The sequence below is a fragment of the Nerophis lumbriciformis genome, linkage group LG31, assembly GCF_033978685.3.
Source record: "Nerophis lumbriciformis linkage group LG31, RoL_Nlum_v2.1, whole genome shotgun sequence".
NCBI lineage: Eukaryota > Metazoa > Chordata > Actinopteri > Syngnathiformes > Syngnathidae > Nerophis > Nerophis lumbriciformis.
Window position 1 is genome coordinate 10,095,866 of NC_084578.2, and position 13,251 is coordinate 10,109,116.

A 13,251-nucleotide genomic window follows, 5' to 3' on the forward strand; every position below is an offset into this window, starting at 1 on the left:
ATGAAGACAACACATGATATAAGTGTCAATATTAGCTATAATAGCCTACTATCAAAATGACTATGTGTCGCAGGCTGATGCAAATATACGTTGACAGACATGTTGAAATGTATTATTTATATTGGGGCGGTACGGCTCGGTTGGTAGAGTGGCCGTGCCAGCAACTTGAGGGTTCCAGGTTCGATCACAGCTTCTGCCATCCGAGTCACTGCCGTTATGTCCTTGGGCAAGACACTTTACCCACCTGCTCCCAGTGCCACCCACACTGGTTTAAATGTAACTTAGATATTGGCTTTCACGATGTAAAGTGCTTTGAGTCACTAGAGAAAAAGCGCTATACAAATATAATTCACTTCACTTCACCATACAAACAGCGTGCCGGCCAAGTCAAATGTTGTAATGGGCTTCTGTGTCACTGCCGTTGACACTTTACCCACCTGCTCCCAGCGCCACCCACACTGGTTTAAATGTAACTTAGTGTGGAATTCGCTTCCTAGCGGTCCCACTGACAGACACTTTACCACCAGGCGTGCAGGTTTTAATAATAATGTTCCAACAAAAGTTTTCTCTCCAGTAGAACGGGACTTTTCAGTCCTGTCCGTATCCTCTCTCCCCTCCTGCTCCCGGCCGCTTACTGCCAGCTGTGTCTCGCCGTCAGCACAGGCCACGCCCCCCGTCTGATGGTGCTCTGTTCTCAGCACCATGGACAGAGGCGGTGACCTTTGCTCCTGCAGACAGCGCTGGCCCCATCTCCCTCCACACTTAGATATTGGGGTTTCACTATGTAAAGTGCTTTGAGTCACTGGAGAAAAGCGCTATATAAATATAATTCGCTTCACTTAATTCGACACATTTTTACAACATAACTCCTGGAAATGACTGGCTTAGAATGGCCAAAGGTACAGACGTGTGTGTTCAAGTTGAAGGACACGGAAACGGCAAATAAAATGACCTCAAATATACCTAAAACACGAGGCGTAATTATGTATTATGTACATAGAGCTAACATAAATAGCATGTTAGCATCGATTAGCTTGCAGTCATGCAGGGACCAAATATGTCGGATTAGCACTCCACACAAGTCAATAACATCAACAAAGCTCACCTTTGTGCATTCACGCACAGCATAAGACGTTTGGTGGACAAAAGGAGACAAAGGAGTGGCATAAAACACATCTTTCTGTGGCAGCATCAAGGAAAGTTGCACATGCAAACAAACTACGGTGCGTTCAAGGACTTCGGAAATTAGGACGAAATGGCGCGCGCCAAATAGTCTCATCAGTGAAGCATGTATAATATCCTCTTAAAGCCCAAGCTGTTTGTTTACATGCTTTTTTTTATTACTCTTTGCTATTTGGGCTTAATGGACCCTAATTAGAATAAAAACTAAGAATTACCTGTCATGTCTGTGTAATCATGTTTTGTTTTAGTCATGTTTTGTTTTGTTTAATTATTGGACTCTTTAGTTTCTGGCTTTTCACTCCCTTGTCTTGTTTCCATGGTTACCCATTAGTTTCACCTGTTCCACGTTTGGACTCATTGTGCACTCTTGTTTGTCACCATAGCAACCCATTAGTTTTCACCTGCCCTCACAACTCACGCACCTGTCTTTAATCATGTCACTATTATGTAAGCTTCCAGTTGCCAGGCTGTCTGTCTGGCGACATCATACCCGTCACAATCTGATTACCTCTGCGCACTTCATGCCACGTCTAAGTAAGTTTTTGTTTATTAATGCCACAGTTAGTGTTTTTGTTTCATTGTTCATAGTTTCTGCTTTTGTGCAAGTTTTGTGTTTATAGCCAAGTTTTGTACCTCCACTGTGAGCGCCTTTTGTTTGTTTCTTTTTTTTGAGTGCTAAAATTAAATATGTCTTCACCTTCACGCCATGTCTGGTCCAAATCATTTGCACCACGGGAGAACAAACCACGCCATAGTCCAAGTCCTGACATTATCTTTTGATATGATGTACTTAGTCCATAAGTACACAAATGTGTACTTCATGTGTAGTGACATGCTAATTCTTATTTTTACCCTTTTTTTTTTTCAAAATTCCATTGTATGTCATACTCTTCTGACACCACCAGATGGCAGTATAAGTGTCCACATAAGTGGCCATAAGACCCCAATTCAGTAGTGTACACAATTATGGAAATAAGAGCTGAAAAGGTGCTGTCCACGCATGTGGCCACTAAGCCTTTAGAGGTTTTTAATGTAAACAGTGGGATTCCTAACAATAGGAAAGGTTAGTGTCAGGTTTTTCCTCCTACAGAAACCATATTAAAACAAAATATATATATAGTTTTTCCTTATCTTTTTCCATTTTCATACATTTTGGAAAAAGCTCCAGGGAGCCACTAGGGCGGCGCTAAAGAGTCGCTTGTGGCTGTAGGAAGTTACCAGTGTTTATTGTAAGTCATGGGTCAGTCATCATGGCTAATGTGACAGCTCACGGTAACAAATGACATTATCTTTGTCAAAAAGGCTCTCAGTTTCAGTCCAAGTAAACAGAAAATATGAACAATTGACTTTCCTATAATTTATGTTTGGCAAAACATACACTATATTGCCAAAAGGCTCACATATGAACTTAAAGTGCCATCCCATTCCTAACCCATAGGGTTCAATATGACCTTTTGCAGCTATTACAGCTTCAACTCTTCCGGGAAGGCTGTCCACAAGGTTGTGGAGTGTGTTTATAGGAATTGTCCACCATTCTTCCAAAAGCGCATTGGTGAGGTCACACACTGATGAAGGCCTGGCTCTCAGTCTCCGTTCTAATTCATCCCAAAGGTGTTCTATCGGGTTCAGGTCAGGACTCTGTGCAGGCCAATCAAGTTCACCTGTCATTCATGTCTTTATGGACTTTGCTTTGTGCACTGGTGGAAGAGGAAGGGGCCCACTCCAAACGGTTCCCACAATGTTGGGAGCATGGAATTGTCCAAAATGTTTTGGTATCCTAGAGCAGTGGTCCCCAACCTTTTTGTAACTGCGGACCGGTCAACGCTTGAAAATGTGTCCCACGGACCGGGACACACATACAATCATGTGTGCTTACGGACTGTATCCCTGCAGACTGTATTGATGTATAATGTAGGAACCAGAAATATTAATAACAGGGTCATAGAGCATTCAAAGTTCCTTTCACTGGAACTAAGGGGCCAAGCCCAACTCCTGAAAAACAACCCCCCACCATAATTCCTCCTCTATCAAATTTCACACTCGGCACAATGCAGTCCAAAATGTAGCGTTCTCCTGGCAACCTCCAAACCCAGACTGCTCCATCAGATTACCAGATGGAAAAGCGTGATTCATCACTCCAGGGAAGGCGTCTCCACTGCTCTAGAGTCCAGTGGCGACGTGCTTTACACCACTGCATCCGACGCTTTGCATTAGACTTGGTGATGTATGGCTTAGATGCAGCTGCCCGGCCATGGAAACCCATTCCATGAAGCTCTCTGCGTACTGGACGTGGGCTAATTGGATGGTCACATGAAGTTTGGAGCTCTGTAGCAACTGACTGTGCAGAAAGTCTTTGCACTATGCACTTCAGCATCCGCTGACCCCTCTCTGACAGTTTATGTGGCCTACCACTTGGTGGCTGAGTTGCTGTTGTTCCCAAACTCTTCCATTTTCTTATAATAAAGCCGACTTTGGAATATTTAGGAGCAAAGAAATTTCACGACTGGATTTGTTGCACAGATGGCATCCTATGACAGTTCCAGGCTGGAACAAATGTTTGTAGAAACAGTCTTAATGCCTAAGTTCTTGATTTTATACACCAAGTGATTAGGACACCTGATTCTGATCATTTGGATGGGTGGCCAAATACTTTTGGCAACATACTGTATGTTTCCCAATGCTGACAGTTGAAGCTTTAGAGTGCCAGAGGCAATTCAAAATGACCAAAAAAGGAAGCTTAAAAATAAGAAGGCTATGGAAAAAAAAAAAAGTGGGGTGGGAATTTCCCAATTCTATTATGAACAACACAATAGTGACTGTCCCCAAATGTGAGGAGATGAGAGGAACGTTTGGACGCAGTTCTAAGGACTGGAACCTTGAACTGAAAGAGAAACAATTCCAAATCCTCAAAAGGAAATCAAGTATAAAAATGTGAACATGCAAGATTGTCTTCATTGAGTCCTGGGAATTCAGTCTCGATCAACAGGATATGAGACAAGGTCGTCTCGTGACCGCACACAAGTGACACAGGTCAGTCATGTCCACTAACAGCTATTCATCATTATCCACATGTGGAATGTGGAAATTCCACATTAAAACACGTCAGCAATAATTGACTAGCAACGTTTATTTTTATTTTTATACAGTTAATGTGCAGAATTGTTTTAACTTGCATTTCTGCCAGGGCACAGTGTTATTTTTTTGCATTTTAAGCAAAAATAAATTGAAAATACGGCATCCTGGCGCTTAAGCACAACCGTATCTTTTTGAAGCTGAATATACTGAGGATGACCTACTGGTTCACGCACAACAACTCATAACAATTTAAATTTAAGACTTTTTAAGACAATAGTAAATACAATTTAAGACTAATTTTACGTTCATATTGACAAAAACGTACAACATGAAGGAAAATAGGTAAACATATAGAGTGGGTCTCGTGAACGATAGGTTTGTCCCATTATGAAAGACAAGAACACATGTGTTTTTTAGAATTTTAAAGACGGTAAAAAACGCTTGAAAAATGCAGCTAATGGGAGTCACCATTGTAGCCTTCAAAGTCCTCTAAAACAACTTCAAAACCTTCCATCACCGTTTTGCATGCACACTGCAAGTAGTTATATAATGTAGACACCTTCATAACATTATGTATTATATTCAATATTTACCGTATTTTGGTCATTTTAATCAATGGAACCGTATCTTTTTGAAGCTGAATATACTGAGGATGACCTACTAGTTCACGCACAACAACTCATAACAATTTAAATTTAAGACTTTTTAAGACCATAGTAAATACAATTTAACACAAATTTTACGTTCATATTACCAAAAACGTAAAACATGAAGGAAAATAGGTAAACATATAGAATGGGCAAACCTATCGTTCACAATCATTATGAAAGACAAGAACACATATGGGTTTTTTTTGTGGTTTTTTTAGGATTTTAAAGATGGTAAAAGATGCAGCTAATGGGAGTCACCTTGGTAGCCTTCAAAGTCCTCTAAAATAACTTCAAAACCTTCCATCAACGTTTTGCATGCACACTGCAAGTATTTATATAATGTAGTAACAGACACCTTCATAACATTATGTAATATGTTCAATATTTACCGTATTTTGGTCATTGTTTTCTGTTTCCTTTGCAGTGTACTTCCAACTTCTGGCAACAAATGTGTGTTCCTACTTCCGTGAAACAAACACACGTGTGTTTTCTAATCATGCCAGTCTTGGTAACAAACAACAAAGACGACTATTTTTAGACAAATGAGGATTCACAACCGTATATTTTTGAAGCTGAATATACTGAGGATGACCTACTGGTTCACGCACAACAACTCATAAAGATTTAAATTTAACACTTTTTAAGACCATAGTAAATACAATTTAATACTAATTTTACGTTCATATTGACAAAAACGTACAGCATGAAGGAAAATAGGTAAACATATAGAGTGGGCAAACCTGACGTTCACAATCATTATGAAAGACAAGAACACATGGTTTTTTGTGGGGGTTTTTAGGATTTTAAAGATGGTAAAAGATGCAGCTAATGGGAGTCACCATTGTAGCCTTCAAAGTCCTCTAAAACAACTTCAAAACCTTCCATCAACGTTTTGCATGCACACTGCAAGTATTTATATAATGTGGACACCTTCATAACATTATGTAATATGTTCAATATTTACCGTATTTTGGTCATTTTAATCAATTCCGGGACTGATTTCTTCCACGCATTGTTTTCTGTTTCTTTTGCAGTGTACTTCCAACTTCTGGCAACAAATGTGTGTTCCTACTTCCGTGAAACAAACACACGTGTGTTTTCTAATCATGCCAGTCTTGGTAACAAACAACAAAGACGACTATTTTTAGACAAATGAGGATTCACAACCGTATCTTTTTGAAGCTGAATATACTGAGGATGACCTACTGGTTCACGCACAACAACTCATAACAATTTAAATTTAAAACTTTTTAAGACCATAGTAAATACAATTTAAGACTAATTTTACGTTCATATTGACAAAAACGTACAACATGAAGGAAAATAGGTAAACATATAGAGTGGGCAAACCTGACGTTCACAATCATTATGAAAGACAAAAACACATGTTTTTTTTGTTTTTTTTTAGGATTTTAAAGATGGTAAAAGATGCAGCTAATGGGAGTCACCATTGTAGCCTTCAAAGTCCTCTAAAACAACTTCAAAACCTTCCATCAACGTTTTGCATGCACACTGCAAGTATTTATATAATGTAGTAACAGACACCTTCATAACAATATGTACTATATTCAATATTTACCATATTTTGGTCATTTTAATCAATGATTTCTTCCGCACATTGTTTTCTGTTTCCTTTGCAGTGTACTTCCAACTTCTGGCAACAAATGTGTATTCCTACTTCCGTGAAACAAACACAAGTGTGTTTTCTAATCATGCCAGAAATGGTAACAAACAACAAAGATGACTATTTTTAGACGAATGAGGATTCACAATCGTATCTTTTTGAAGCTGAATATACTGAGGATGACCTACTGGTTCACGCACAACAACTCATAACAATTTAAATTTAAGACTTTTTAAGACCATAGTAAATACAATTTAAGACAAATTTTACGTTCATATTGCCAAAAACATAAAACATGGAAGGAAAATAGGTAAACAGATAGAGCGGGCAAACCTATCGTTCACAATCATTATGAAAGACAAGAACAAATATGATTTTTTTTAGGATTTTAAAGATGGTGAAAGATGCAGCTAATGGGACTCATCATTGTAGCCTTCAAAGTCCTCTAAAACAACTTCAAAACCTTCCATCAACGTTTTGCATGCACACTGCAAGTATTTATATAATGTGGACACCTTCATAACATTATGTAATATGTTCAATATTTACCGTATTTTGGTCATTTTAATCAATTACGGGACTGATTTCTTCCACGCATTGTTTTCTGTTTCCTTTGTAATGTACTTCCAACTTCTGGCAACAAATGTGTGTTCCTACTTCCGTGAAACAAACACACATGTGTATTCTAATCATACCAGACATGGTAACAAACAACAAAAACGACTATTTTTAGACGAATGAGGATTCACAATCGTATCTTTTTGAAGCTGAATATACTGAGGATGACCTACTGGTTCACGCACAACAACTCATAACAATTTAAATTTAAGACTTTTTAAGACTATAGTATATACAATTTAAGACTAATTTTACGTTCATAAGGTTTTTGAATGCATTTTTAAAGTGATTTAGAGGTAAAAAAAAACAAAAACTTTTGTCTTCTTGCTTCTTATAAGGATCGTGAATGATAGGCACAATTTAAAAAAAAAAGTGCAGTGCCCCTTTAAACTATACTATAGGTCACTTGATTAGGGATACATTTCTGATGATCAAATACGTAAATGCACAATCCTCGCACCGAACTTGAAACGAACAAAAAGATAGAGACAAAAGACATCTAAATACAATTACCACTGCAGGTCTCTAAACTCCAGAAAGAAAGGTGAATAGGCACCTAGCCCTCAAAGCAGCAAAAAGCACTTAGCCCCCAGCTGCTGCAGTGATCGCAATAAGAACCTACTTAGACTGCAGCTGCACCAAAAGGCTTCTTTAGTCGGATAAAAAGGCGAGAAGGAAACAGGTGCGGCAAACAAAGCTTGTCCTTCACACAGAACACGACTGTCACCGCTTTTTTTTGAAAATTCTAAATCCAACTGAACTTTTCCAATTGTATAACTAATTAATTGTGTCATTTAAAATGACCAACACACACACACACACACACATACATGTCTTGCCTACTTTGTGAGGACCCACATTTGGTCAGTAGGTTGTGAGGGCCCCCCTTTCCACTATAGCTATAAGGATGAAAAAAATATATCTAGCACTAGATGTGAGTAGAGAGTTGCAACCTCACTCCAGAATGCAAAACACACAAAGTAAAACATTTTTTTTTTTACTTCTGTAGTTGTGGGGACCGACCGCTGTTGCTAGGTAGATTTGACCGTACACACACATAGTAATAAGTTCTGTGAGTTGGCCGTTTCTAAGGACAGCAAACACACACACACATTTTTGTATATGTTATCTTCTTGAGACCTATAAATAATATATACAGTACATACTATGGAAATATGAAAAAGGTAAGCTTTTAGTTATTTTTTGTTGTTGAATTTTGTGTTTGTAATTGGTTTTTAATCTTCATTATTTACTTCAAGTTATTACAGTATGTCTCTATATACATATATATATATATATATATATATATATAAATATATATATACATTTTTTTATTTTTACTTTTGTATTAATTTTGGCCAAAGGGGGCCCATTAGAATTTCTTACACACACTTGTTATTACATATGTTGGCCAGAGGGGGCGCACTTTAAATGTTGACACACACTTGTTGTTTCATGTGTTGACCAGAGGGGGAGCACTTTTAAAACCGACACAAAGCCAGTTTGAAAAATCCCTCCTTTTTGCATGAACTCCAAAAAGTCCCTACAGTCGGGAAAAATGACTATTGTCTGTCATCGAACATCCATATCTGCTTCTTACCCTGTCCTTGTCAGGCCTTCTACGCCGCAGATCCAGTTCTTCATAGGCGGGCACCATTCCCTCCCTCTTGGCCTGTTGGTATTCTTTTCTTAGCTGCTGGATTCTGTCCATATTGCTGCAAACACACACACAATAAACAAGACACAACAATAAGCATTTAAAATTATTTGCTAATAGTTATTTTTACCATATACTTATCATAATAATAATATATTTTATTTGTAAAAAGCACTTTACATTGAGCAAACAACCTCAAAGTGCTACAGTGTATTAAAAAATAAATAAAAAGATAATAAAATAAATAAATACAAATAAAAACTAGAACAGCCTAATAGCCAGAACTAGCACGCATAAATCTAAAAAAAGGCTTTTTTTTTAAAATAAGGTTTTTGAAAATCAACTTTTACCTTGACAATCATTTTTTGTCATAAAAATAAACTTTTACCTTGAAAATCATTTTTTGTCATGAAAATCAACTTTTACCTTGAAAATTATGTTTTGTCATGAAAATCAACTTTTACCTTGAAAATTATTTTTTGTCTTGAAAATCAACTTTTACCTTGAAAATAATTTTTTGTCATGAAAATCTACTTTTACCTTGAAAATCATTTTTTGTCTTGAAAATCAACTTTTACCCTGAAAATCATTTTTTGTCTTGAAAATCAACTTTTACCTTGAAAATCATTTTGTGTCTTGAAAAAAAAATTTTGTCATGAAAATCAACTTTTACCTTGAAAATATTTTTTTGTCTTGAAAATCAACTTTTACCTTGAAAATCATTTTTTGTCTTGAAAAACAACTTTTACCTTGAAAATCATTTTTTGTCTTGAAAATCAACTTTTACCTTGAAAATAATTTTTTGTCTTGAAAATCATTTTTTGTCATGAAAATCAACTTTTACCTTGAAAATCATTTTTTGTCTTGAAAATCATTTTTTGTCATGAAAATCAACTTTTACCTTGAAAATCATTTTTTGTCATGAAAATCAACTTTTACCTTGAAAATCATTTTTTGTCATGAAAATCAACTTTTACCTTGAAAATTATTTTTTGTCTTGAAAATCAACTTTTACCTTGAACATAATTTTTTGTCTTGAAAATAATTTTTTGTCATGAAAATCAACTTTTATCTTGAAAATAATTTTTTGTCTTGAAAATCAACTTTTACCTTGAAAATAATTTTTTGTCTTGAAAAACAACTTTTACCTTGAAAATCATTTTTTGTCATGAAAATCACCTTTTACCTTAAAAATACTTTTTTGTCTTGAAAATCATTTTTTGTCTTGAAAATCAACTTTTACCTTGGAAATCATTTTTTTGTCATGAAAATCAACTTTTACCTTAAAAATCATTTTTTTGTCTTGAAAATCAACTTTTATCTTCAAAATCATTTTTTGTCATGAAAATCAACTTTTACCTTGAAAATCATTTTTTGTCATGAAAATAATTTTTTGTCTTGAAAATCATTTTTTGTCTTGAAAATCAACTTTTACCTTGAAAATCATTTTTTGTCTTGAAAATCAACTTTTACCTTGAAAATCATTTTTTGTCTTGAAAATAATTTTTTGTCATGAAAATAACTTTTTGTCTTGAAAATAATTTTTTGTCATGAAAATCATTTTTTGTCTTGAAAATCATTTTTTGTCTTGAAAATCAACTTTTACCTTGAAAATCATTTTTTGTCATGAAAATCAACTTTTACCTTGAAAATCATTTTTTGTCTTGAAAATAATTTTTTGTCATGAAAATCATTTTTTGTCTTGAAAATCATTTTTTGTCTTGAAAATCAACTTTTACCTTGAAAATCATTTTTTGTCATGAAAATCAACTTTTACCTTGAAAATAATGTTTTGTCTTGAAAATCATATTTTGTCATGAAAATCATTTTTTGTCTTGAAAATCAACTTTTACCTTGAAAATAATTTTTTGTCTTGAAAATAATTTTTTGTCATGAAAATAATTTTTTGTCTTGAAAATAATTTTTTGTCATGAAAATCATTTTTTGTCTTGAAAATCATTTTTTGTCTTGAAAATCAACTTTTACCTTGAAAATCATTTTTTGTCTTGAAAATCATTTTTTGTCTTGAAAATCATTTTTTGTCTTGAAAATCAACTTTTACCTTGAAAATAATGTTTTGTCTTGAAAATCATTTTTTGTCATGAAAATCATTTTTTGTCTTGAAAATCATTTTTTGTCATGAAAATCAACTTTTGTCTTGAAAATCAACTTTTACCTTGAAAATCAGTTTTTGTCATGAAAATCAACTTTTACCTTGAAAAACCTTTTTTTGTCATGAAAATCAACTTTTACCTTGAAAATCAACTTTTACCTTGAAAATAATTTTTTGTCTTGAAATCAACTTTTACCTTGAAAATAATTTTTTGTCTTGAAAATAATTTTTGGTCTTGAAAATCAGTTTTTGTCTTGAAAATCAACTTTTAATTTGAAAATAATTTTTTGTCTTGGAAATCAACTTTTACCTTGAAAATCATTTTTTGTCTTGAAAATCATTTTTTGTCATGAAAATCAACTTTTACCTTGAAAATATTTTTTTGTCTTGAAAATCTACTTTTACCTTGAAAATAATTTTTTGTCTTGAAAAACAACTTTTACCTTGAAAATAATTTTTTGTCATGAAAATCAACTTTTACCTTGAAAATCAACTTTTACCTTGAAAATATTTTTTTGTCTTGAAAATATTTTTTTGTCTTGAAAATCTACTTTTACCTTGAAAATAATTTTTTGTCTTGAAAAACAACTTTTACCTTGAAAATAATTTTTTGTCATGAAAATCAACTTTTACCTTAAAAATATTTTTTTGTCTTGAAAATCAACTTTTACCTTGGAAATCATTTTTTGTCTTGAAAATCATTTTTTGTCATGAAAATCAACTTTTACCTTGAAAATATTTTTTTGTCTTGAAAATCAACTTTTACCTTAAAAAGAATGTTTTGTCTTGAAAATCAACTTTTACCTTCAAAATAATTTTTTTGTCATGAAAATCAACTTTTACCTTGAACATAATTTTTTGTCTTGAAAAACAACTTTTACCTTGAAAATCATTTTTTGTCATGAAAATCAACTTTTACCTTAACAATATTTTTTTGTCTTGAAAATCATTTTTTGTCTTGAAAATCATTTTTTGTCTTGAAAATCAACTTTTATCTTCAAAATCATTTTTTGTCATGAAAATCAACTTTTACCTTGAAAATCATTTTTTGTCATGAAAATCATTTTTTGTCTGAAAATCATTTTTTGTCTTGAAAATCAACTTTTACCTTGAAAATCATTTTTGTCTTGAAAATCAACTTTTACCTTGAAAATAATTTTTTGTCTTGAAAATAATTTTTTGTCATGAAAATAATTTTTTGTCTTGAAAATAATTTTTTGTCATGAAAATCATTTTTGTCTTGAAAATCATTTTTTGTCTTGAAAATCATTTTTTGTCTTGAAAATCAACTTTTACCTTGAAAATCATTTTTTGTCTTGCAAATCATTTTTTGTCTTGAAAATCATTTTTTGTCTTGAAAATCAACTTTTACCTTGAAAATAATGTTTTGTCTTGAAAATAATTTTTTGTCATGAAAATCATTTTTTGTCTTGAAAATCATTTTTTGTCATGAAAATCAACTTTTGTCTTGAAAATCAACTTTTACCTTGAAAATCAGTTTTTGTCATGAAAATCAACTTTTACCTTGAAAAACCTTTTTTTGTCATGAAAATCAACTTTTACCTTGAAAATCAACTTTTACCTTGAAAATAATTTTTTGTCTTGAAATCAACTTTTACCTTGAAAATAATTTTTTGTCTTGAAAATAATTTTTGGTCTTGAAAATCAGTTTTTGTCTTGAAAATCAACTTTTAATTTGAAAATAATTTTTTGTCTTGGAAATCAACTTTTACCTTGAAAATCATTTTTTGTCTTGAAAATCATTTTTTGTCATGAAAATCAACTTTTACCTTGAAAATATTTTTTTGTCTTGAAAATCTACTTTTACCTTGAAAATAATTTTTTGTCTTGAAAAACAACTTTTACCTTGAAAATAATTTTTTGTCATGAAAATCAACTTTTACCTTAAAAATATTTTTTTGTCTTGAAAATCAACTTTTACCTTGGAAATCATTTTTTGTCTTGAAAATCATTTTTTGTCATGAAAATTAACTTTTACCTTGAAAATATTTTTTTGTCTTGAAAATCAACTTTTACCTTAAAAATAATTTTTTGTCTTGAAAATCAACTTTTACCTTCAAAAGAATTTTTTTGTCATGAAAATCAACTTTTACCTTAAAAATATTTTTTTGTCTTGAAAATAATTTTTTGTCTTGAAAATAATTTTTTTGTCTTGAAAATCAACTTTTACCTTGGAAATAATTTTTTTGTCATAAAAATCAATTTTTACCTTAAAAATAAATTTGTTGTCTTGAAAATCAACTTTTATCTTCAAAATCATTTTTTGTCTTGAAAATCAACTTTTACCTTGGAAATCATTTTTTGTCATGAA

General features: G+C 33.0%; 1 protein-coding gene across 3 annotated transcripts in view; it reads right to left on the reverse strand.

Annotated features, from left to right (window-relative positions):
• pard3bb (par-3 family cell polarity regulator beta b) overlaps positions 1-13,251 on the reverse strand; it is a 432,163-nt gene that overhangs the window by 119,806 nt on the left and 299,106 nt on the right. For all 3 annotated transcript variants that reach the window (XM_061926590.1, XM_061926589.1, XM_061926591.1), the window contains one exon: positions 8,750-8,864. In XM_061926590.1, the coding sequence (XP_061782574.1) occupies positions 8,750-8,864 (115 nt within the window). The remainder of the gene's footprint in view (positions 1-8,749; positions 8,865-13,251) is intronic.